This window comes from Crocuta crocuta, unplaced genomic scaffold (assembly GCF_008692635.1).
Source record: "Crocuta crocuta isolate KB4526 unplaced genomic scaffold, BGI_CrCroc_1.0 scaffold134, whole genome shotgun sequence".
Lineage (NCBI taxonomy): Eukaryota > Metazoa > Chordata > Mammalia > Carnivora > Hyaenidae > Crocuta > Crocuta crocuta.
The window spans coordinates 1,787,300-1,813,671 of NW_027530183.1; the positions used below are offsets into that span (position 1 = coordinate 1,787,300).

Genomic DNA, 26,372 nt, shown 5'->3' on the forward strand with positions numbered 1-26,372 from the left:
TTATCACTTCTATTCATCACTGTTCTACAGTTCACTTTATTCAGTGAAATAAAGAAAGAAGATGAAATAAAAGGCATAGGAAGGAAGAAATAAAACTGACTTGTAGACAACATTATCATTTATGTAGAAATTCATAAGAAGTCCACAAAAAAAAATGCTACTAGAACTATTAAGAGAGTTTAGCAAAACTCTCTTTGTATGTTGATTCAAGATGAACATACAAAAAGTTAACTGTATTTCTATATAATACCTAAGAAATTAAGTATTATGTTCTTTTAAAATATCATGTGTAATAATAGCAAATATATTAAGTATTCAGAAACAGGGGCACCTGGGTGAATTAGCCAGTTGAGCGTCAGACTTCAGCTCAGGTCATAATCTCATGTAAAATTCTTAAAACACAAAAAACATGAATCCTAAAAGTAAAAACTAACAACTAGATTTCATTAAAATGAAAATGTTTGTTCTTCAAAACACACTATTAAAAAAAATAAAAAGGAAAACCAGAGATTGGAATATTTGCAAAATATTTGATAAAGTCTTGTATACTGAATACATAAAATAACTATTAAATGTCAAGAATGAGATAAGCAATGGAATGCCAGGCTGGCTCAGTCAACAGAGCATGTAACTCTTGATCTCAGGGTTGTGAGTTTGAGCCCCACACTAGGTATAGAGATTACTTAAAAATAAAATCTTAGGGGTGCCTGGGTGGCTCAGTCAGTTGAGCGTCCAGCTTTGGCTCAGGTCATGATCTCACCATTTGTGGGTTCGAGCCCCACGTCCGGCTCTGTGCTGGCGGCTAGCTCAGAGCCTGGGGCCTGTTTCAGATTCTGTGTCTCCCTCTCTCTCTCTGACCCTCCCCTGCTCATGCTGTCTCTCTCTCTCAGAAATAAATAAAACATTTAAAAAAATAATAAAAATTTTTAAAAACTAAATAACATCTTTAAAAAAACAAATAATAAGACAAGCATTTAGATTTCATTAATGGACAAAATTTAAACACTTTGCCAAAAGAAAGATATATGAATTGCTTAAAATAAGCATATGAAAAGCTGCTCAAGATCATTAGTCATTAGTAAAATGCATATTAAAAAGCACAATGAGAGTCTATTGCACACCCAATCTGAATGGCTACAATTAAAAAGATGGACAATACCAAGTAATAGGGAGGATGGGGAGCCACTAGCACACTTAGGAAACTGCTGCTAGAAATTTAAACTGGTACTGTAACCGTGGAAATCTGGCAGTTTCTTATAAAGCTACCATACGAACCAGCTCCTAGGAATTTACCCAAGAAAAATTAAAACATATGTCAACACAAAAAATTGTACTCAGATATTCTTAGCAGTTTTACTCAAAACAACCCAAGTCTGGGGAAAAAACTGTCCACTAACTGATTAATGGATAAACAATGTGATATATCCATAAAATGGAATACTATTCAGCAACAAAACACTATAAACTACCAACATATGTAATAATAGATGAATCTCAAAAGCATTATTCTAGGGGCACCTGAGTGGATCAGATGGTTAAGCGGCTGACTCTTGATACCAGCTCAAGTTATGATCTCACGGTTCATGAGTTCAAGCCCCATGTCCAGCTCTACACTGACAGTGCAGAGACTGCTTGGGAGATCTCTCTCTCTGTCTCTCCTCAGCTCGTGCTTTCTCTCTCTCAAAATAAATAAACTTTAAAAAAGGAAAAAAAATTAAATACCACCCCCAAAATGAAAACCTAAGTTAAAAAAAAACTTTAAAAAAGGCATTATTCTAAACAGCTAGACACAAAAGATTATACATTATATGAACTTTTATAAATTATATATAAATATGAATATAAAATTCTAGAAAAGTCAAAACTATTATAACAAAAAGCAGATGTAGGGAAAAAACAGTTGATGGGGAGACAAAACTGAAAACAAGGAGGCATAAAAGAGATTTGGGGTAAAAGAAATGTTTTCTATCATGACTGTGATGGCTACCTGATTCTCTAGGACTGTTAAAACTCATTAAAATATACACTTAGAACTGGTGAATCCTGGGGGTGCCTGGGCGGCTCAGTCAGTTAAGCATGACTCTTGATTTTGGCTCAAGGTTCGTGAGATCAAGCTCCTTGTCAGGCTCTGCACTGACAACTGAGGAGGCAAACAAGGCCTACTGAACTGATGCTAAACACACCATTTGTGCAGGCTGCTAAAGGCAACCCATGTAACAGGTTTCTAATCCAGCCTGTGCATGGGAGAGTCAGGAGAGGCTTCTTGGAAGAGAAAACATCCAAGATGTGACCTAACTGAAGCTGGTTATTCATTCACCCACCAATCTATCTATTCACTCACCTACCGATCTATTCACTCATCTATCCATCATGACCCAAAATCCGTAACAAGAGATAGACTTAAAGATTCTTTTATAGTGAGGTACATCCAATGACAAATTGTATACAGCATATTATGAGGAAAAAGGATGGGTAATCAAATCTGCCTGCGAGGGTGGAGAGACATCTTCCTAGGAGTCAACACCCAGAAGGGAGTCTTTTTCTTTGTAATTTTTTTTAATGTTTTTTTATTTTTGAGAGACAGAGACAGAGCAAGGAGGGGCAGAGAGAGAGGGAGACAGATTCCGAAACAGGCTCCAGGCTTCGAGCTGTCGGCACAGAGCCCAATGTGGGGCTTGAACTCCCAAACTGTGAGATCATGACTGGAGTCAGACAGTCAACCGATTGAGCCACACAGGCACCCTGGGAGTCTTTTTCTAAACATGAACACCTGGATCCATCCTCAACAGCTGAATTAGCAAATTTAGCTTCAAAGACCACACTTGGTTTTTGTTTGTTTAATTGTCCAAGTGCTTCTAATGTTAAATATTGCACTGAAAAGCTTCATGACACTGGATTTGACATTTGGATTTCCTGGAGATGACACAAAAGGCACAGGCAAAAAAAAAAAACAAAAAAACAAAAACAAAAAGAAGGAAAAAAACAGACAAATTGGAGTTTATGAGAATTTTAAAAAATTTTGCATCAAAAGGCACTTTTAAAAGGCAACTCACAGAATGGGAGAAAATATTTGCAACTTGTATTAGCTTATAAGAGAATAATGTCCAGACTATATGGAAAACTCCTAAAACTCAACAACAAAAAAATGAACCGAATTCAAAAAGGGGAAAGGACTTGAACAGACATTTCTCCAAAGATTTTTAAATGGCCCAAGAGCATATGAAAAGATTCTCAACATCACTAATCATTAGGGAAATGCAAATCAAAATTATAATGAAATGCCACCTCACCTATTAGAAAAAAAGGCTATTATCAGAAAAACAGAAAATAACAAGTGTTGGTGAGGATGGGGAGAAACTAGACTCCTGTGCACTGCTCATGAGAATGTAAAATGGTACAGCCTCTGTGGAAAACAGTATGGTGGATCCTCAAAAAACTAAAAATAAAATTATTAAATGATACAGCAATTTCACTCCTGGGGAAGGCAGGATCTCAATAAGATATTTGTATACCCACATTCGTAGAAGTATAATCACAATAGCTAAAACATGAAAGCAACCTAAATGTCTACTGACAGATGGATAACAAAATGCAGTACATCATAGTACAGAATATTATTCAGCCTTAAAAAGGAAGGAATTTCTGGCACATGCTACAACATGTATAAAACCTGAGGCAATTATGCTGAAATAAGACAATCATAAAAAGACAAACAATGTATGATTCCACTCATATGAAGTCGTTTACAGTAGTCAAAATCATAAGGACAGCAGAATGGTAGCCTAAGGGAGCAGGGAAATGGGGCATTACTGCTTTAGTTTTACAAGATGAGAAAAGTTTCAGAGACAGATGATGGTAATGGTAGCACATTATAAATATATTTAATACCATGGAACTGTACACTTAAAAATGGTTAGGATACTGAGTTTTATATTACATAACACTGCATTGATTCTGAAGAACTTGCTATACTCATGGAGCATCCATGAATCAATAACACTAAAATTTCTAGTATTATTCACTGCTTCCTATGTACCAAGAACTATTTTAAGTGCTTTTTCCTTTTTCTCTCACTTAATCTTCACAATAACCCTATGTGGTAGGCACTCTCATGGACAGATAAGATATTTTTAAAAAATCTCTCAGTTCCTCATACTCTGCTATGAGGAGAGTGGTAAAATGGTACAACCACTTTGAAAAATAGTTGGCAGTTCCTCAAAAAGTTAAACCTAGTTACCTTATGACTCAACAATTCCGCTCCTACGTATAAATACCTAAGAGAAATGAAAACACATATGTCCACAAAAACTTGTACACAAATGTCCAGCAGCATTATTCATAATGGGAATATTATTAGGAATACTATTCCTAAAAGTGGGAAGCCAAATGTCCATCAATTGATGCAAGTATAAACAAAATCTAGTATATCCATACAATGGAATATTATTTGGCAACAAAAAGGAGCAAAGTACTGATATATGCTGTAAATCTTTAAAACATTATGCTAAATTTAAATCAGTCACAGAAGACCACATTATTGTATTTTACTTACAAAAAATGTCCAGAATAGACAAATCTTTGAAGACAGAAAGCAGATTAGCAGTTGCGTAAGGCTAGTGGTTGGGGAATGGGGAAAGAGTTGAATGACTGCTGATGGTATGAGGTCTCTTTTGGGTGATAAAAATTTTCTAAAATTGATAGTGGTGATAACTGCACAACTCTGTGAATATACTAAAAACCAATGAACTGTACACCTTAAGTGGGTAAGTTGTATGGTATGTGAATTATATCCCAATAAAGCTATCATTAAAAACAAAGATGTCTCAGGGCGTCTGGGTGGCTCAGTTAGTTAAGCATCCAAATTCAGCTCCAGTCATGATCTCAGGGTTTGTAGGTTAGAGCCCTGCATCAGGCTCTGTGCTGACAGCTCAGAGCCTGGAGCCTGCTTCAGATTCTATGTCTCCTTCTCTCTCTGCCCCTCTCCCACTCGCGGTCTACCTCTCTCTAACAAACACTAAATTTAAAAAAAATTTTTTTTTAAATGTTTCAGGGTGGAGGATGGGTACAAACCTGAGTCAGCAGCAGTCTGTCCTAGCAATGCAAGTGCAATTATCTACCACAGAGTGCAAGTGGGGGATGGGCATAGAGACACAGAGAGAGACACAGAATTCAAAGCCAATTCCAGGCTCCAAGCTGTCAAGCACAGAGGCCAAAGCGGGGCTAGAACTCATGAACCGTGAGATTATGACCTGAGCCAAAATCAGATGCTCAACTGACTGAGCCACCCAGGCATGCCTAGAATACTTCTAGTTTTAAGATACAAAAGAAACTCAATAAATATTTGGGCAAGGGAACTAAAACATTGTAGGATGTCAACACTCAATATATTTGGGTCCCCAGCACCAACAATGTACAGCTAACCCTTGAATAACACAGGTTTGAACTGCATGGGTCTACTTACACATGATTTTTTTTTATAAATACAGTATAGTACTGTAAATGTATTTTTTCTCTCATCATTTATTTTTTATTTTTTTAATATTAATTTTGAGACAGAAAGAGATACAGAGTGCAACTGGAGAAGGGGCAGAGGTAGGGCGGGGAGACACAGAATCCAAAGCAGGCACCAGGCTCTGAGCCGTCAGCACAGAGCCCAATGCAGGGCTCGAAACCATGAACTCCGAGATCATGACCTGAGCTGAAGTCAGTTTCTTAACTGACTGAGCCACCCAGGCACCCCTCTCTCATCATTTTCTTAAGACTTTATTTTCTCTAGATTATTCTAAGAACACAGTATGTAATACACATAACATACAAAACATGTGTTAATTGACCATTTATGTTATCAGCAAGGTTTCCAGTCAACAGTAGGCTATTAGTAATTAAGTTTTTGGGAAGGCAGAGGTTATACATGGATTTTTGATAGCATAGGGGTTGGCACCCCTAACCCCTGTATTGTTCAAGAGTCAACTGTATTTCCAACTGATTTCATAAAAACTTCCCCAAAAGCAAATCAGGCCACTCTGCTGTAGGGATGCAGGCAGGGCTTCCAGGGGTGACCTTTCTTTCTCGGGGCTTCACATCTACAGACACGCAGATCATTACAGGCCAACAAGCAAATGTCTGACAGCTAATGATCAGTAAGGCTGTCTAGAAATAAATTCCACGTAACAGTCACAGGATGGAAAAATCCAAGGGACATAATTTTTTTCAATGAAGTTTAGGCTCAGCTTTTTTTTTTTCCCAGAGCGCTGCAATTAACTTTTTTTTAATTAAGGTAAAATTGACATACATTATATTAAGTACAACACATAAGGATTGATTCGATATTTATATATACTGTGAAATAATCACCACAATAAGTCACAATAATTACCACACCTAACTACAAAATTTTTTTATTTTTCTTGAGAGCTTTTAAGATTTACTCTCTTAGCAATTTTCAAATATACAGTACAGTACTGCTTATGACAGTTCCCACATTCTTAGGACTTACTTATTTTTTAAGTGGAAGTTTACACCTTTCGACCACCTTCTTCTATTTCACCCACCCTTCCCCACCCCACCCCCTGCCTCTGGCAACCACCAATCTGTTCTCTGTACTTATGAGCTTGGGTTTCCTTTTTTTTTTTTTTTTGACTCCACATATATATAAGATAATCAGCATTTGTCTTTCTCTGACTTATTTGGCTTGATTTTATTTCTACAAAAAGGAATTCTATACTCCTTAATTAGTAACTGTTTCCTTCCATGATATAATCATTCATTCAAAAAATAATTAGTGGGGTGCCTGCGTAGCTCAGTAGGTTAAGCATCTGACTCTTGGTTTAGGCTCAGGTCATAATCTCACGGGTCTATGAGTTCAAGCCCTGCATCAAGCTCCACACTAATGATGTGGAGACTGCTTGGGATTCTCTCTCTCCCTATCTCTCTCTCCTCCAAAATAAAAAATGAATAAAAAATAATGATAATAATTACTGAAGGCTTCACTTACATATGCCAGACACTAGTCTAGGTGTTGGAGATAGAAAACATCCCTGATCTTCATGGAGTTTAAACCAATATGAGAAAAACAAAGACAAAACAGAGAATGCAGTATATGAAACAGGCCTAAACCATGAAGAAAAACAAAGTGGGGATGGAAAACAGCAGGGTTAGGGGGAAAAATTCACAGGGTAGTAAAGTGAAAGGGGTGGGTTCAGGATAGCTCCAAGGTTTTTGACCTGACAACTGGTACTGCCATTTACAAAAACAGAGAAAACGGGGTGGAGGACAGGTTTAAAAGAAATATCAGGTTTGACTTGGGTTATGTTAAACTTGAGATGCCAATTACACATTGAAGTAGAGATTTAAAATGGACACCATGCATGGGATTTGGTGAAGTTAAGGCTGGAAATAATCTGTGAGTCAAAAGCACAAAGATGGTACTTAAAGCTTTATCATGTGATTGTCTATTATATTAATTCAACCTCTTCCCTAGAGGATGAGCAAGCTGTTTCCATTACTTTGCCACTGAAAATGGTGCTGCAGTAAGCATCCTTAGAAATATTTTCTTCTGCTATACATTAACATTTTTATTTGTGTAAGGAAGCTTAAAAATAGAACCACTCAGGGGCCCCTGGGTGGCTCAGTCAGTTGGGAGTCCGACTTCAGCTCAGGTCATGATCGCATGGTTCGTGGGTTTGAGCCCCGCGTCGGGCTCTGTGCTGACAGCTCAGAGCCTGGAGCCTGTTTCAGATTCTGTGTCTCCCTCTCTCTCTGACCCTCCCCTGCTCATGCTGTCTCTCTCTCTCTCAGAAATAAATAAAATATTAAAAAAAAAAATAGAACTGCTCATTCAAAAGGTATAACCATTTTAAATTCTACTAAATACTGTCAGGTGATTTACAAAAAAGATTGTAGCTTTTCATACTTCCTCAATCAGCATATGACCATGCCCATTTCTAATACCAATGAGTAGTGGATATTACTTTCTGAAATTTCTTGCCAATCAAATGGATGAAAAAAATGGTATCTCATTTTAACTTTCATTTCCCTGCACATAATGGCTATTTGTAAGTGCTCCTCTGTAAAATGTCCATTTTATTACAGGGTATCTTATCTTTTTCTTATCAACTTGAAGATGCCCTGGTATATTTGATTGATATTTGCCTTTATCTGGCACTGTTTCTCCCAACCTAGACTCATCTTTTGGTTTTGTTCATGAATGCCTTATAGTACAGAAAATATTTAATTTAATCCAAATCTGCCAATCATCATCCTTTATGGCTCCCGGACCACTTGTATCAAGGTTCTAAACACATTCTCCTAATTTCTTCCTATTATTTATGTAGTTTTACTTTTTACATTTATGTCCTTCATACACCTGGAAGTTACTTCTGAATATGGAGTGAGCTATGGGGTCTAGGTCTATTTGCAGGTAAACAGCCAACTCTATTAATTCCATTTATTAAGTGAACCATCCTTCCCCACTGAAATGCCCTGACAGCATATGCCTGACTCACCTAGGCAGCCACACAATCCTCACCAGAAATATTCTGCATAAAAGCATAAAGAAAGTCACAGTGCCCTAGTCCTTATTCTAAACATACAAATTACACAGTGAGGTACAAAATTCAAAGTCAAGAATGCAGTAAAGGAAGAGGAACAAAAGAAGTGAAAAAAGACTGATGGCTTCTTCTTGATTTGGGGCTCTGGCCTGATCATGATGACAATCAGTCCAGAGCAAGGGACAGAGAGGAGGCACCCAAACTAGAACAAAAAAGAATTCATTTAAGTCTTTGGCTCCCTCCCGCCTTTCCTGTCACAGAGCTTCCACTGTTGGTTTCATCCACCTACACTAAAGCCTGCAGCTCCCCCGCTGGACACTAGAGGGTCGGTCCTCAGAAGGTCTTGAGACAGCTCTGTGTGGCTGGAACACTGCCAAAGTTAATGGTTCATTTAAACTGTGGACAAACTTGAAACAGTGTTTTTCTAACCCAAATCAAGGCAGTTAAATGGTAATTCATACAGTGATTTAACAAAGGGATGGGCAGTGAGGAGACAGAAGAAGAGTTTGATTTTTTTCTTGAGCTCATAAAATGATACAGGAAAGAAATTCTATGGGTCCAGTGGCTCTGCCCAATCCTGGATGAAGTGTACTGGAACCCTCCCCCCATTCAACCAATGTCTGCGTGTGTGTGTGTGTGTGTGTGTGTGTGTGTGTGTGTGTGTGTGTGTGTGTGAGTGAGAGACAGCGAGAAAGAAACAGAAAAATAGGGGCAGAAGAAAAGAGATATATCCTTCATTGATCTCTGGGGCTTGGCTCACCCCTTCCTACTCCTAGTCACACTGTGTTAGTTTAGAAATATAAAAAGTAGCTATTTAGAAAACCTAAAGATGAGTCATCCTCCCTATAACCTAGCCAAGGAAACTTTATATTAAAGCTAGAATATTAAAGAAGAAAGGAGACAGGCATCTAGTCAATCTGAATTATACCCAGGGACCAACAGGAGAGCATGAAATCATCAGAATGACTATATATTGTTTACCACTATCTTCAGTGAAGAATGAAAAACAGAAAGATGGGTAAAGCATGGGCTAACACAACACATGTAGAGACATCATAGAAAAACTTCCAATTTCTCATTCATGACTAGCTGGCTTGGGATATCTCTATCATGTGCTACCTCACAGTAAATAAAAACACTCCATAAGTACCTCTGCCTTCTTTCCTCCAGATGAAGAAAAAAGTATTTAACTTGTGCCTCCTGGTGAACTCAGCATGACTGCTATCTCCACTTTTCCTATCCTTCCTTCCTCTTCTCCTGGTTCCCAATATTCTTACTTTCAGCTGGGCTTGGAGGAGACTCAGGATGGCCCATCAGTGGCCTTCACCTCCTTAAAGGAAACCAAGAGACTTGTACCTATTGGTATAATGGGCCCCCCATTCCTGCACCCCACAAACTGAGTACATGCAGAATGTAGAACTTGCTGTCTCACTCAGCACAATCTATTTAACCAGGATCAGGACTATTCCTACAGCACTAAGCCAATTACAAATCAATAAATGATTCTTTTCACTTAATAAAATACACTGACCACAAACCTATGCAAAGTGGGAAACAGGTTCTTTAAATTCTTAAGGACTCTCCAAGCTTTCATTAATATGCCTTTGAAAAGTGGGATTAAAAAAAAAGAGCTCTAAATTGGTGCAGCCAGTATGGAAAATGGTATGGAGGCACTTCAAAAAATTAAAAACAGCAATCCCATACAACCTAGTAATTTCACCACTGGGTAGTGAAAGAAAACAAAAACACTAATTACAAAAGATATATGCACCCCTTATCTATTGCAGCATTATTTACAACAGCCATAATATAGAAGCAACCTAAGTGCCCATTGACAGATGAATAAAGAAGATGTGGTATATGGAATGCTGGGGTGGCTCAGTCGGTCGAGCGTCCAACATCAGTTCAGGTCATGATCTCGCAGTTCATGGGTTTGAGCCCTGCATCGAGCTCTGTGCTGACAGCTCAGAGTCTGGAGCCTGATTTGGATTCTGTGTGTCCCTCTCTCTCTCTGCCCCTCCCCCTCTCAAAAATAAATAAGCATTAAAAAAAATGTTTTAAAAAAAGAAGATATGGCATATGCATATGCAAAGTGAAATATTCAGCCATAAGAAAAGAATGAGATCCTGCCATTTGTGATAACATGGATGGACCTAGAGGGTACTATAGTAAGTGAAATAAATCAGAGGAAGACAAATACCATATGATTTCACTTATGTAGAATCAGAAACACAAATGAATAAACATGTAAAAAACCAGAAACTGACCCATGAATACAGGTGGTCGTTAGAGGGAAAGGGGTTGCGGGATGGGCAGAATGGGTAAAGGGTGGGTAAAAGCTAAAGGCTTCCAGTTTCACAGTGTTAAGTCACAGGGATGAAAAGTACAGCACAGTCAATGTTATTGTAGTTGCATTAAGGAAAAAGAAAAGATACGGCCTTATAACTCTCTTCCTAGCAGTATGAACAACTCCCCAAATAGCTGACAGGCTGAGATGCTACTGTGACTAGACCTCATGGAAAGTTCTTACTCTCCAATTTTAATGAGGCAAATCCTATTCCTTCGAAGTCTGAGTCCACTGCAAATGTTTTCATTTCAATGCCTGATAGAGTATCAAAGGAGAAAAATATCACAAGAAAGAAAATTAAATTTTCAATATAACAGGCTAATTCTGGCATCTAAAAATACAGAATAGTGGCAAAGCAAACCTTGCTGGTAAAGCACTTGGGAATAAACGCAGACTCTAAATCAGGCCCAAGAAATCTTACAACCACATCAGTGAGCTAGAGAACTGGCAAGAAGCATAAATCTCTGTAACACTACAAAATTCCACTCCCAACCATCCACTACTGCCTTATACTTAAACTCATACCCACACATTATGTTTAAAAAAAAAAAAAAAACCACAGGGCACCTGGGTAGCTCAATTGGTTTCGGATCAGGTCACGATCTTCATGGTTTGCAAGTTCAAGCCACACATCAGGCTTGCTACTGCCAGTGAAGAGCCCACTTTGGATCCTCTGTTCCCCTCTCGCTGCCCCAGCCCCACTTGCATTCTCTCTCAAAAATACATAAACATTAAAAATAAGTGTTTTAAAGCCTCCTATTACTGGCAGATATTTGTATCAATTGTATTAACAAATAGATATTCTTACCTAAAATTTACCTACTGCGAGGTAAAGGTGTGATGGTAAAGGCTGGGAGGCACTGGAAAGGGTGTACTTTCGTGTCTGCTTCATTTCATGACTTTATACTAATTTAACAGTTAAATGCAGGAGGACTGCTAATAAACGAACACCTGATTCGTGGCCCAGGTGATACTACTTGCTAAAAGCAATGCTCTCAAGACACTCATGATTTTTGCAGTCTTATTAAAAATGGGTAAAAGTTATAAAGTTTACTGAGCTGAAGTTGCCGAGTCTACTGAAGCTCCCATTAGAGAAGTTCTGCTGTGTGATACTAAATCCACTGTTTGTTCTATGAAGCCTCATAAACAGAAATAGTTATCATTCAAGTCACCTTTTATCCTCCATCCTTAAAATCCTATTTAGCGATCAGTTTTGTCCTAAAAGCCGATGTTAAGGTATTGTTATTGATTTCATAAAGGGAACTACAGATTATAATATGGAACAAAAATAAAACTCCATGACTCCACTTTAAGGTGTCAAAGACCCCCATAGGCACACAATTGGAAACCAGCCTTGCAGAAGACACTGTGTGTTGCTTACCTATCAGCCATCACCCACTTATTCCTTGCACCAGAACCCTCAGAGTTGCTGGGCCCCTCTGCAGTCCTAGGAGATGACCCCTGACTGTGCCAGACAGATATTTCCTATTTCACTTACTCAGGCACACCAGTGACTGGTCTCTGGCAGGCACGTAACCCAGGTCTGGCCAACGAGGCGAAAGAGGATATATGAGGGGGATCCTAGGCAAGGTTTCCCCCATTTTAAAAAGTGACACAGGGGCGCCTGGGTGGTTCAGTCGGTTAAGCATCCGGCTTCGGCTCAGGTCATGATCTCATGATTCAAGGGTTCGAGCCCCTCTTCAGGGTCTGTGCCGACAGCTCAGAGCCTGGAGCCTGTCTTCGGATTCTGTGTCTCCCTCTCTCTGACCCTCCCCTGCTCATGCTCGCTCGCTCTCTCTCGCTCTCTCTCTCTCTCGGATTCTGTTGTCTCCCTCTCTCTCTGACCCTCCCCTGCTCATGCTCGCTTGCGCTCTCTCTCTCTCTCTCTCTCTCTCTCGGATTCTGTGTCTCCCTCTCTCTCTCTGACCCTCCCCTGCTCATGCTCTCTCTCTCTCTCAAAAATAAATAAAAACATTAAAAAAAAATTTTTTTAAAGTGACACAAAAGAAAACTCCCCTTCCTGTCTGCCTTTGAAGATAGCTGTGTGAGAATGTGATGTCTGGAACTGTGGCAGTCACCTGGTGACCAGGAAGGGACACGCCCAAGGAAAAAAGACAACAAACAGAAGAAGGCAGAACAGAAATAGGGGAAGCACCTGCATACTTGATGGTGTCCTTATGCCACTGATTTCACCAATTCTAGACCTCTATAAAGAGATATGAAGTTTTACTCATTATCCTTGATGAATTTTAGTATTGTTACTTGCAGCTGAAAGCATCCTAATACAGGCCCATTTAGAAAATAAAAAAATTTTAAAAAACCAGCAGTGAGACAGGTTAAGACTCCAAAGTGATTTCTTCTCAGGTGATTGCAGAATGCAGAAAGGAAAACCACTTACCTTCCTTCAGGTCATTTAGATCCCTGCCCAAAGATGCATGCCCATCAAAGCTAACAAGAAAACTAAAATAATCACACACTGGGCTCAGCATAAGTTGACTGTACTCTATTTCCTGAACCTGTGGCAAGATCAAATCACCTCGCTAACTGTAGCCAAACCACTTCAAGTCCTCTAGGAGCATCAACAAAGAAGGCCTTGGTGTACTATGATGTCCACAGTGGCCTAATTTGCTTCACATCTCTTTGCAATTTTATACCAGAATGCTGGAGGCAGTGTTAACCATGGCATAAAGATTAGGTATATACATGCATGTCCATATGTGGATAATCCGTTTTTACAGAGTGCCCAATATATGCAAGATATTTTTCTTGGGACCGATAAGGACCAATATTTTTTGGGACCCAAAAAATTGAAGATAAAAAAACAGATAATCCTTTAAAACTCAAAGTATAAATATTAGCATAATGTGTGAAGCCTCTCTTAATGACCCTAGCTTATATCATCTCCCTCTCTTGTATGCACAGACAATTCATCAGATCCTATAGTGTTAAGGGAACCTATAAAAATGATCCAAATATGTATATATAATGAATTTATTAATTTAATATGCTAGAATAGTAGAATAAAAAATTGTAATGGAAAATATTAACACATACTACATTACTACTACTATTACTACTGGTAGCACTAACTGAGTGCTTACTTTGGGCCAGGCACTATTCCAAAAACCCAGGATACAACTTATTATATCCTCACAAAAATCCTAATTTGTAGACATCATTATCCATGTTTCACAACTAAGAAAACTGAGACACAGAGAGGTTAAGCAACCTTCCAAGAATCACACAACCATGAATGGCGGAGCCAGGATTACAACACAGAAAGTCTGGCTCCAGAATGCATGCTCTTATTCATTATACTGCCTCCACAATTAGCTAACATTCCAAATGAAAATCACTTAGAATAACAATTTCAACTGCTATGAATCATTTAATAATTACAAGAGAAATGGAAATACATGTCTTAAAATGAGTGAAAAACGAATTCAAAGTCTGCAAGGGTATGAGACAGTCTATCTGTTGGAGATTTACCAAAGATTTCAACATTACATGCTATGAAAGGGCAATTACTCAGATTCTGGTGGCTCCTGAAGACCTATAAAATACCAGCTGGATAGACACATACCATGCAGACTGAAAACGTTATTAAAAACATTTTATCGGGGCGCCTGGGTGGCTTAGTCGGTTAAGCGTCCGACTTTCGCTTAGGTCATGATCTCGCGGTTCGTGGGTTCGAGCCCCGCGTCGGGCTCTGTGCTGACTGCCAGCTCAGAGCCTGGAGCCTGTTTCAGAGTCTGTGACTCCCTCTCTCTCTGACCCTCCCCTGCTCACGCTGACTCTCTCTCCTAAAAATAAATAAAACATTTTGAAAAAAATTAAAAAAAAAAAAAAATTTTATCTATCCTAGATCTATCAAGATCACAGGTCACCAAGGTATACAGGAAATGATCAAAATCACCAAATGAGGGGCACCTGGGTAGCTCAGTAGGTTAAGTATCCAGCTCCAGCTCAGGTCATGATCTCACGGTTTGCAGGTTCGAGCCCCACGTCAGGCTCTGTGCTGACAGCTCAGAGCCTGGAACCTGTTTCAGATTCTGTGTCTCCCTCTCTCTCTCTCTGACCCTCCTCGGCTCACGCTGTCTCTCTCTCTCTCGTCTCTCTCTCAGAAATAAATAAAACATTAAAAACAATTTTTTTTAAATCACCAAATGACAAAATTGTTACCGCAACACAAAAATTCAGAACTACAGAGTGGGCTTACCCACTAAAGTGGGTAAGAGTGGGAGAGAGTGACACCATTACCAAACCTGCCCCTTCTCTGAAATACTGAATTTCACTCCTTTCACAAGCTCACAATCCTAAAATAAACATGAACTTGATATGTGCGTGGCTGTAAAAAATGCCATGCCATGTCAGGTCAGACTTAGACCTGACTCTTCACTACAACTCTTATTTTGACACATTTAGAACCCTGATCACTTGCTCCACACATGCTGAACTATATTATGTAATCTTTACAGAACTACATCTTACATTCCTTCCTAGCTAAAAAACTCCCAAAGGATAGGATGTGCACTAAAGCATTGTGTCCTGACAATAACTACAACAAATGAGGAAACTAGTAGTCCAGTCACTCTGTAAATATCTGCTCAGTCAGTGATTGAATAAGTAAATAATTCGAGGAAATACAGGAACAAAGAACCAGAGGCAAACTGCAAGGCAAAATATATCAGCTTGAGATATGAATGATCATGTGTCTTTTCCCCCAGATTACCTGGCACCCAGAAGAGTGTAAAAAAACAAGGTGACAGTCATCTGATATTTTAAAGATGAAAAGGGAATTATTTCTCTATACCTTTAATCAAAACACCTTGATAACATCTGGTATTTAACCAGTAAATTACGGAACACAAGCTTTTCAGTGACCAAGTTTACATTCTTTTTATTTCTTTTGTAAGGAATGAGTGGAAATTAAATGTTAAGAAGAAAAACGGCTTCAAAATACACTTCTGTTGTGCCTTTCCAATCGGCCTGTTAAAAAGATGTCCATCGACAAAATTCTAGGATTACTAAAACCAAACTATCAGCACGCAAGCAAAACTGAAACAACTCCCTTTCCTGTTCTCCTTTACATATACCTGGAATGGTAATACTGACCTACTTTACAGAACTATCATGAGAATTAATCAGCTTAAAAATGTCAAGCACAGAGAGAGAAAGAGATTATAGTATCTATAGTTAACCACTCCTACAGTTAACAAATGAACGTAGTCTCTTGTATTAGGATACAAACCGCTGCATGAATTACTTAAAAGTAACACTGCAAATTTTTAAAAGTCACAAAAAACACCTCACATTAGAGAATATGCTTATAAATAAGCACATATTTTCTTTTTTTAAATGTTTTATTTTTATTTTTGAGACAGTGAGAGAGAGAGAGAGAGACAGCATGAGAAGGGGAGGGTCAGAGAGAGGGAGACACAGAATCTGAAACAGGCTCTAGGCTCTGAGCTGGCTGTCAGCACAGAGCCTGACACAGGGCTTGAACCCACAAACCATGAGATCATGACCTAAGCTGAAGCCAGACGCTTAACCGACTGAGCCACCCAGGCACCCCAGTACCTATTTTCTAAAACATTCAAGTATCTTTAAAGAAAGTAGGCTAAGTACAGACAGAAAAAAGTATCTTTTGATTAACCACATCAGGAAATAAAATTATTAAATGATATTGGCTCCTGAGCTCCAGACCTCTTGAACTAGAAAGTTGTCCACTCAGCTAAAAAGAAGTCACCACATCTCATAAGATTTGATTATTACCGCTGTCATCGTCATCATCAAAAAGGGTTGTGCAGCCTCCTGGACCACCTGCCACTCCTAATGAGGAAAGGATGGGGCTCCTAACAGTGCAATGTTGAGATCAGAACATTTCCCATGGCACCTTCTGACTTTTATATCAGAGTTATGCCCACAGAAACATGCACTTCAATAATAGGAAGTCATTATAGGATAGCTTCTATTTCCTTTCAGTACAGTTAGTTTGCTTTTCAGCACAAGCTGATTAACATGACAGAGTTACTGTGTCCTTCAGATGCCCTCGAGCAACTTGATAAGCTCGTTGAAAGTGTTACTTCTAACAGAGTTAGCAGCAACCACAGCTCTGGGAATCACAGCTTTTGAGATATCCTGCTTTACAAACCTCATTTATCAAACAGCTGGAGAGCTGTTACATATGGTGATGGGTGTGTTATGGAAATACTTAGGTTGAATACAAAATGTGAAGGTGAATCGGATTAAATTACCTGCAAGAAAGAGAGAAACTAAGTGAGGAGGAAGCAAAAGGAACCAATCATAGATATGAATCAAACAGGGTTGCACAGAAATGTTGAGTCTGCTTACAAATGGTTACCCTTGAGGTTTGCTATGAAAAGGTTTCCTAAGATGTCAATGCAGAATATTAAAATTTTAACATCATCAAGGTAGATTAAATAATCGTACCTATCACAGTTCTTGCCTACTCAAAATAGGAAGAAAGGTTAGAAGAGGTTTATATAAATTCAGACATCCCTAATAACATAAAGATTAGCTTGGGCTAAACTCCCAATATGAAAAATCAGAGTATACATGGGGAAAGGAGACTTGTAGGTTACCTGAAGAATACAGTGCTAACAATGTGAAGCACAGTAAACTAAGGTAACATTCTTTAATTTTTTTTCCTATGGGCAACCAGTTTCTAATTTAGTTAATAAAATATTTCAAGATGTGCTTAATGTTCAATTATAGCTTGGTTGCTTTACTTACAAAAAAACATAATTTAAAAAAACATAATTTAGGGGGAAAACTCATGTTTTGCTTGCTCTTTTGAAAAAAAGAAAAAAATTTAAAAGGAGGGGAGGCACCCAAGTCTTCCTATAATGTAGCTCTTTAACTCTATGTCTAGGGAAATTATGAGATGAAATCATGGGCAAACAATTGAGGAAATTAGTTAGTAATAATCCTACAATGCCCTCATCACTGAAACTATCCCTGATTTTTGGGGAGAGGTAAGATTGATATCACCATGTAATAGGGAAAATGAAGGACAGAAAAGTCATATGGGAGAGGAATATTTACAACAGTTATAAACCAACACTTAAAAAAAATTTTTTTAATGTTTATTTGTTTCTGAGAGAGAGACAGTGTGAGCAGGGGGGCACAGAACGAGAGGGAGACACAGAATGTGAAGCAGGCTCTAGGCTCCGAGCTTTCAGCACAGAGCCTGATGCAGAGCTTGAATCCATAAACCATGAGATTATGATCTGAGCCAACTGAGCCACCCAGGCAACCCAATCCAACACTTAAAAAAAAAAAAAAAGCTGGACACTAAGTTTAGATGATGCTTTGATATTCTGCCCACAAAATACGCTTCATAGGGCTCTTTGCCTTTGGCCAAAGCACAAATGAATGAGACAGGGACACTCCTAAGCTAGAACCCCAAGCTGCCCAAAACACTGGGAAAATACGAGGCCTTCATAATCAGGAGTTTCAGTATCTGACGAGTCCTTGATATGCCCTCTCCCCATCACACACAGACACACACGAAGCTGGTCACATAAGGGCAGAACTAAGAAAAATGAGAGTACAAGAAAAGCACCACAACATCAGGAACAGCAAAAGCAATAGGAAACTATTAGATGTTCTCAAGGAGGAAAAAAAACCTTTAAAATCACTGTTGTGTGCTTTATACCACTGCTATGTCACAGGGACAGGAGTCCTCCATAAAAATGAATCTGTATACTTTGCCACCATGCCAGTTAGACAATGTGTATATACTGATCAATTGGCAAGACAGACTCAAGGAAACAAGGTCTACCAGAAGAGTTTCATCAGTGTAACCTCTACACCCTCTTCTTCCACCTTTCCTTCCCCTCACTCTTTTTAACCCTTCACACCTTTGCTCAGGGCAATGATACCAATTTAAAATCACAAACCCACCCACTGCCCCCAGAAGCATCCTAAGGAAGTGGTCTGCTATCAAGTTCCCTTCCCAAACACCTCAGGGGTTATTTGGGGATAGCACTCCTGCAGGCCAGAGTCAGCAGAGGCGCCCTGAAACAGGGTCTATCTGTCACTAACTACCCCTACCTGCCCCATGCCTAGCAGCTTCCAGGTCACAGTTCTCAATAAACACGTAGAGAAAACAAGCTCATTCTCTTTTTCCCACTCATTAAAAATAAACCCAAATAGTCCCCAATTTAGAACCCACCTACCAAAGAAAAAAGTTAAAGAGAGGGAGGTGCCCACCCACATAATCTTTCCATTCAAAGAGGCACTATTCCACAGCTGCTATGGAGTTTATAATTAACAGATAAGCTTAGCCAACAATAGAAATTTCTGTAATCTATTGTAATTTACACTAGAGCCTTGCTTATTACAAATTTAGATTACAAGCATGGGACGGCTTGTGGTTTGAATTCAAAACCTTCTGTGGTTGAATCCAAAAGCCTTCCTGACCCACCTCTGGCTCAAGTCTCTTGCAATCACTCAGCCTCGCCTACAGGGAGCGAGCGGCTGCAGGCCAAGGCGTTGGCCTGACCCGGTGTGCAGGCAGAAGCAGTGCCTGCGCCCGTTCACACACTCCCAAAGCCCACGAACCACCCACCACTAACTCCATGGAGCTGTGTCAGGAGGCTCCACAGGAACAATGCCACAATGCCCTCAGATGTGTTCACCGTGGTGCCTCCCACAGGTCTTTGCTATCCTTGGACTGTAACCCTTTATTTCCTTTCTCACTTGTGACCTTTGGTTGAATCCTTTCACCTCGGGTTCTAAGATAAAGGCATCCAAGGAGGCTACCACAGAAGGCAGAGTCACAGAGCAGACAGACAGGAGGGCTGGAGCACAGCAGATTCACAGGCCATAGGTAGCTTTGCAGAGTCATCTACAATTTGAATCTGCTGCATCAAGAGAGCTACACTAGGACAGGAAGTCTCCTTTCACAGGAAAGGGAATTGAGGCTCAGACATACAGTCAGAGACGGGTAACGCCTACACTAGGTTTGTCTGACTCCACTGTTCACCTTGCGTTCTCTCTGCAGCACCGGAAAGATCTCCTGATCTCCCTTCAGAAGCTGGCCAGGGTAAGTACAAATCCTTCAAGGACCATTGGTATGAAATGGGACTTACAGGTCTCTAAGTCCTGGTTGATGTACACATTCCCATGGGAAAGACCAAGCTGTTGGATGGTGACTTGCCATTAATCCATCTATAGGCACTGACCTGTCAGATACTGGCTCTCACTGAGAGCAACAGAGCAAGAGGAGGGGTTTCATGTAAGACTCAAGCGAGTTTTAACAGACATAAAGGAAAAAAGACCTTGGTTTTTTTAATCTCTTCCAAAAAAAATTTTTTTTAGAAATCAAAAACCTTCCTACATATTATACTTTCATATATTAACTGGTAAAACACATAATGGATAGGATTTACTAACTCAATTATGAATTGGCAGCACCATTAGTGAAATTTTATTTTAATGAATAGTAGAAATCTACTTACATTTGAAAACCTGTAGTATCAGGTGCATTGTGCATATAAAGGTATAATACACATGGCCTATGCTACAAACTCTTTCTGTGAAATACCAAGAGTCCAGGGCCCTCATGTTAGGAAACCCCTGACTAGAACAATTAAAATTTGCTACAGGGAGCAGGCCTGGCGGGATGTTTGAGAGAGGGCTCCCATGAGGGAACCTGGAGCAAAGGACGGGGAAGGAGCCCACAAATCATACTTCATATACTTCGTAATTTTCCTTCCTTAAGACCAGCCTTATGGCCCTTTATCCAAGGGTCAACATTATTAATTTATAAATTAATACTGACATTTAGACAGGTAAATTATGGAACACAGCCACTTGCTATCAGAGAAATTAAATATGAGAAAGGAGGGAGACAGTGTGTCATGGAAAAAATTTAGCTCATCCTGATGCCAAACTGAGCTTCCTAGATGAACATGAAAGAATCATTCAGAAAAAACAGCAAAGCTGTTCTTTAATGAAGTTTCCGTAGGTATCCTCACTTGATTTAGAGTGAATAAAAAAAGATACTAAGTTAACAAACAAAATGACACATGTCCATGTTAGTGTAAAAAACACAACACGGTCACAACCGAAGACGCTACCTTATCATTTCTCACCTAAGGGAGACTCATTTAAACATCATCACTTCTACTCTGACACCCAAGATTCACACTATATGTATATTGAAGGTCAACCTTACACAGAAAAGGTGGGAAGAAAAGCAATTAAAACCAAGGGACTTTAAATATGCACAGAACCTTTCACCCTCCATCACCAGTCTTGACACACTATTCAACATTCCCTAAATGACTGCACCTTGATACCCATGCCTTTTAAATAAATAAATAAATAGGTACACTCAGGTGTGTGCAATAAACTTAACGTTCCTACACATTCATACACACACACACACACACACACACACACACACTTCAAGTCCAATTCATGTTTCCTCCTTGACCCCCAAAGGCAGAAGAAATGAGTCCTACTCTCCAATTCCCCCCACATATTCTTCAACTTACTTCACACATCATTCCACAGGGGAATCCCTGAAGCTGTATCATCCCTACCTCCTACTCATCTACCTACTCACACCTAGCACAGTGCTTAGCCCAAAATGGTCAAGAAAAAGCATGTTGCCAAAATAAACAAATGAACATGCAATGAGGAGGAAAAATTAGGTAAAAATGCTTCTGATACTGACTGTATGAGGATTACAAATCCAAAAACGATCATAATGTCTTAGCATTCAATTACTGGGGAAAATCTATTTCTCTAACTCTGAACTAGTCAGCCTCTCTCCCCCAGTCATGATATTACATAGGTCATGTAATAAGATGAAAAAGAAAAGTCTGGTTTTCCATCCAAAGGCTTGAACTGAACACAACAGTGCCAAACAGTAGATGACCCTTGCACCAGATCAGAGCCTTTTGAAAGATAATCACTCGAAAACCTTCCACCAGGTCTTACCGTCCTCAGCCTTTTCTCACCAATCATCAAGGTAGGCTAGGTGTACTCACCTGGCTGATTTCCTTCCCTCTCATGGCCCAGCTGCCCCTTGGTGTTCAGACCACACGTGTAAACTTCTCCATCCTCCAGCAGGAATACGGAGTGGTTTCCTCCACAGGCCACTTCCTTGACGCTTCTATCTGATATGAATCCACACACCTGTGGCTCAGCCACAATCCCTTGCAGGTTGGTACTGATCCCCGGTTGGCCCAGAGACCAATATCCCCAACATAACATTGTTCTTATCCTTCAAGGAGTCATGTAGCCTAGAAAAAGGGTTCTATAAAAAAGGTTAAAAAGAGAAAGTTAGAGACAATCACTTTTATTTATTTATTAAAGCTTATTTATTTATTTTGAGAAAAAGAGCATGTGCACACTCTTGGGAAAGAAATCCAAGCAGGCTCCGCACTATCAGTGCAGAGCCTGAATAAGGGCTTCATCACATGAACTGAGAGATTATGACCAGAGCCTAAATCAAGAGCTGGACACTTAAACAACTGAGCCACTAAGGTACCCCATGGAAATCACTTTTAAGTAGTAAATGTAATTAATTAAAAAAATAAAACTCCCCTGGAGGGTGCATTCTCTCTCTCAACATACATAAATAAGCTCTAATAAATAAAAATAAATAGAGACTCGTAGGTGGCTTAGTCAGTTAAGTGTCCCTCTTCAGCTCAGGTCATTATCCTCCCACAGTTCATAGGTTCAAACCCCACATCCAGCTCTGTGCTGACAGCTCAGAGCCTGGAGCCTGCTTTGGATTCTGTGTCTCCCTCTCTTTCTACCCCTCCATCACTCCCTGTCTCTCTCTCTCTCTCTCAAAAATAAACAAACATAAATAAATAAAGAGTAACACTCCCCTTAATATATTCAGCAGAAGACCAGGAGGGAAGGGAAGGGGAAAAAATAGTCACAGAGAAGGAGGGAGGCAAACCATAAGAGGCTTAAATACAGAGAACAAACTGAGGGTGGATAAGGGTGTGGCGGAGAGACGAGAATGGGTAATGGGCACTGAGGAGGGCACTTGGGATGAGCACTGGGTGTTGTATGTAAGTGATGAACCACAGGAATCTACCTCAAAAACCAAGAGCACACTTTACACACTATATGTTAGCCAATCTGATAACAAATTATAATTTTAAAAAATTCTTCAGATACCTTACATCTCAAAATGATAATATAATATCGTTGCAAATGTTTATGGTAATAATGCTATTTTTGTGTTTTAGTAAGAGTTTAAAACACATTCCTAAACAAATTTTGTTTCTATTAATGAATAGTGAACACTGACACTATGATTTTTAGATCACTGATAAGGAACTCCTGGCTAAAGAGAAGAAGACTGGCTAAAACAATCTTTGCAAACCATTATGGCAGTATCTGGAAAGTACCCTCACTTTATCATGTCCTTTCTCCTTGCACCTTTTGAGTTTTCTGCTTATTTCATTTTTTAAAGTTTACTTTGAGAGAGAGAGAGAGAGAAACAAGAGACAGAGAGAAACAAGAGACAGAGAGAGAGAGAGAGAGAGAGAGAGAGAGAGAATTCCAAGCAGGATCCACACTGCCAGAGCAGAGCCCGATGCAGGGCTTGAACTCAATGAACCACGAGATCATGACCTGAGCTGAAACCAAGAGCCTGACACTTAACCAACTGAGCTACTAAGGTGCCCCTCTTATTTCATTTAAAAAAAATTGTTTTAAACTAATTAATCCCTTTAGGGAGCCTACTGTTAGCTTGGATAGTAATTTTTAACCACTTGAAACAAATATGAAAAATGGGGGAAAATGTTATATTCTCTGCCATTTCTTCTTACACATCCTTCTGGCTCATAGTCAAGTTCACTTTCTACCTGAAAGCCTCTGGAAACCATTCCAGCCACAGTTAGCCCGCATCGCTCTGACACATGTACTATACTGCCTTGAAGACTTTCTCAGTATCTTATAACTTAACTCCTCAGCCAGATTTTAACTGCCTTAAACAGGGACCACAGTATAACATATCTCCTTGAGTTGGCAGCTTCTCAATCAACTTTTGGCTGATTACTGATTAAGCCCAAAGCTTCACTACCTTTTAGAAATTTGTTTCCCTTTCATACAAACAAAAACAGAATTCCATCCCTCTCTCCCAGTTCATACTCACTAGGATGGCTATAACAACAAATGTTAGTGAGGATGTAGAGAAACTGAAGACTCCTACACTGCTGGTGGGAACATAAAATGGTGCAGATGCTTTGGAAAACATTCTGGCAATTCATCAAAAGGCTAAACATATAGCTACCATATGATTTGGCAATTTCACCCCTAGGTATTCAAGAGAATCGCAAATATGCATTCACACAAAAATCTGTACACGAATATTCATAGCAGCACTATTCATAATACCAAAAAAGAGGAATAAACCCAAACTCCCATCAATTGATGAATGGATAAATAAAATGTGGTGTTTCCATACAATAGAATATTTGGCTACCTATGCTAATGTTATCTAACTTACTCTTTGAACTCTTAAGGCTTTCAGGAAAAGTATGGAAAACCCAAAATAAAATATAAAACTGAAATTGCTTTCTTAACCAAATAGTTCTGTTTCTTCCCAAGATTCTTATCTCTTGTCCAGATTTTAGAACTAAAAAGATATTAAGCTTAAATGTTATTCTTTGAGTTAATTACAAAGGGAGGAGAGATAAAATGCAAACTGGGGTGGGAGGGAAGGGTAAGATATACATCTTAAAAGACCAGAAAGATCATATAACCTTTGCATAATTTAATTTTCCCAACTAACTTCTTCATTTTTAATGTTTCATGAATTTGTTTTATCCTGCCACCTACCAATGATTACAGAAGCAGCATGTACCCATCGCTGGGCTAATAGGCATTTTATATTATTATCTCATTTCATCTTCACAACAACCTTGTGCCATTAGTACTATTTTTAGCTTCATTTTCAGATAAAGCAAGCTTCAGAGAGATTGAGAAGCATGCCCAAGGTCACACAGCTAGAAGAAGTCAGAACCAGGCTATGAATCAGGCCTGATGCTGATGTCCACAGTCTCATCCCTTGGGCTACAGTTGCCACCCAAGCTGATTTATAGGTCACCTACAGGAGCAAGAACACAAAAATTACTTGCAGAATAACTAACAGTAGTCAGCACACAATACAGGATGCCCAGCAAAGTTGAAAATAAAGATGCCCTCTGAGAGTGAAACTAGTCAGAATTAAGAGATAATGGCTGAGATTAGGCAGCTGTAGCATTAAGCCATCCCCTTAACCAGCCAAGTACAAACAGTGTGTCTAAAAATATGACATCAAGAAACTATGATTGTATGTCTGCAAAAAGATCTATAAACAACCTCACAGCAGCTTTATTCATACTAAACAAAAATGGCAACAACCCACATGTCCATCAACAGGAGGATGGATAAACAGATTGCAGTATATTCACACAAGGAACACTACTCATCAGTAAAGTAGGGGGAGGGGGCATAGCTAAAATGCACTTCATGTAAAAGAAAGCTGCAACTCTATGTGGTGCAATCTTTCTGAATAATAAAGGTTAGTTTAAAAACAATTCCTCAAGGGTGTTACCGACTGCTTTTTTACTGATGTCCCAAAGCCCCTCTTTATCTAGTAACAAACTCACCCCTCCCTGGCACAACAGTGAGCATGACCCTGCCGAGAAGATCAAAGAATACCCCACAAGCTATACACCTGAACCACACCAGGTCAGTCAGAGAATCCGACCCTTAAGCCACAGGACACGACCCACAGCAAACCAATCAGAGAACACCTCCTAAGCCACTGCAATTGGTTCAGAGATAGGTTCACACTCCTACAGGAGCCAGAGTCCTTCCCCAGTAAGCTCACCAGAGCTCTGACGGAAGGCTGCCTTTTGCCTCCGAAGGATAACTGAGGCTGTTGGAAGCTAGGTGCCCTGCCACATGAGGATATCTATAAATCATTATGACTCAGGGTGCCTGAGTGGCTCAGTTGGTTAAGCATCCAACTCTTGGTTTCAGCTCAGGTCACAATCTCACGGCTACATGGAACAGAGCCCCACGTTGGGCTCTGCGCTGCCAACACAGAGCCTGCTTGGGATTCTCTCTCCACCTCTCTCTCTGTCCCTCTCCTACTCCCTCTGTCTCGCTCTCAAAATAAATAAATAAACTTTAAAGAATTAAGTAAAACATAAATTTTTAAAAATCAAAATAAAGTTAATTTTAAAAAAAAGACATTATGACTCTACCAGCCATAAAGTTTCAAAGACAAAGGACAGAAAGAGTTCTAGTAATGTACTTAGCCTTGGCTCTCCTCTTGCCTGGTGCCAGCACCACTACCTTCACTCTCCTTAACTATAGTTGTACTTCGTTGTTTGTGCACTCCATACTCGTGAATTTACTCACTGAAATTTATTTGTAACCCGAAAGCAATACTTGGAGCATTTCTACAGTCATTCCCAGACACG

General features: G+C 39.5%; 1 protein-coding gene across 2 annotated transcripts in view; it reads right to left on the bottom strand.

Annotated features, from left to right (window-relative positions):
• HERC3 (HECT and RLD domain containing E3 ubiquitin protein ligase 3) overlaps positions 1–26,372 on the bottom strand; it is a 108,352-nt gene that overhangs the window by 73,202 nt on the left and 8,778 nt on the right. For both annotated transcript variants that reach the window (XM_077765116.1, XM_077765117.1), the window contains one exon: positions 21,924–22,192. In XM_077765116.1, coding sequence (XP_077621242.1) covers positions 21,924–22,149 — 226 coding nt within the window. In that variant the 5' untranslated portion in view covers positions 22,150–22,192. The remainder of the gene's footprint in view (positions 1–21,923; positions 22,193–26,372) is intronic.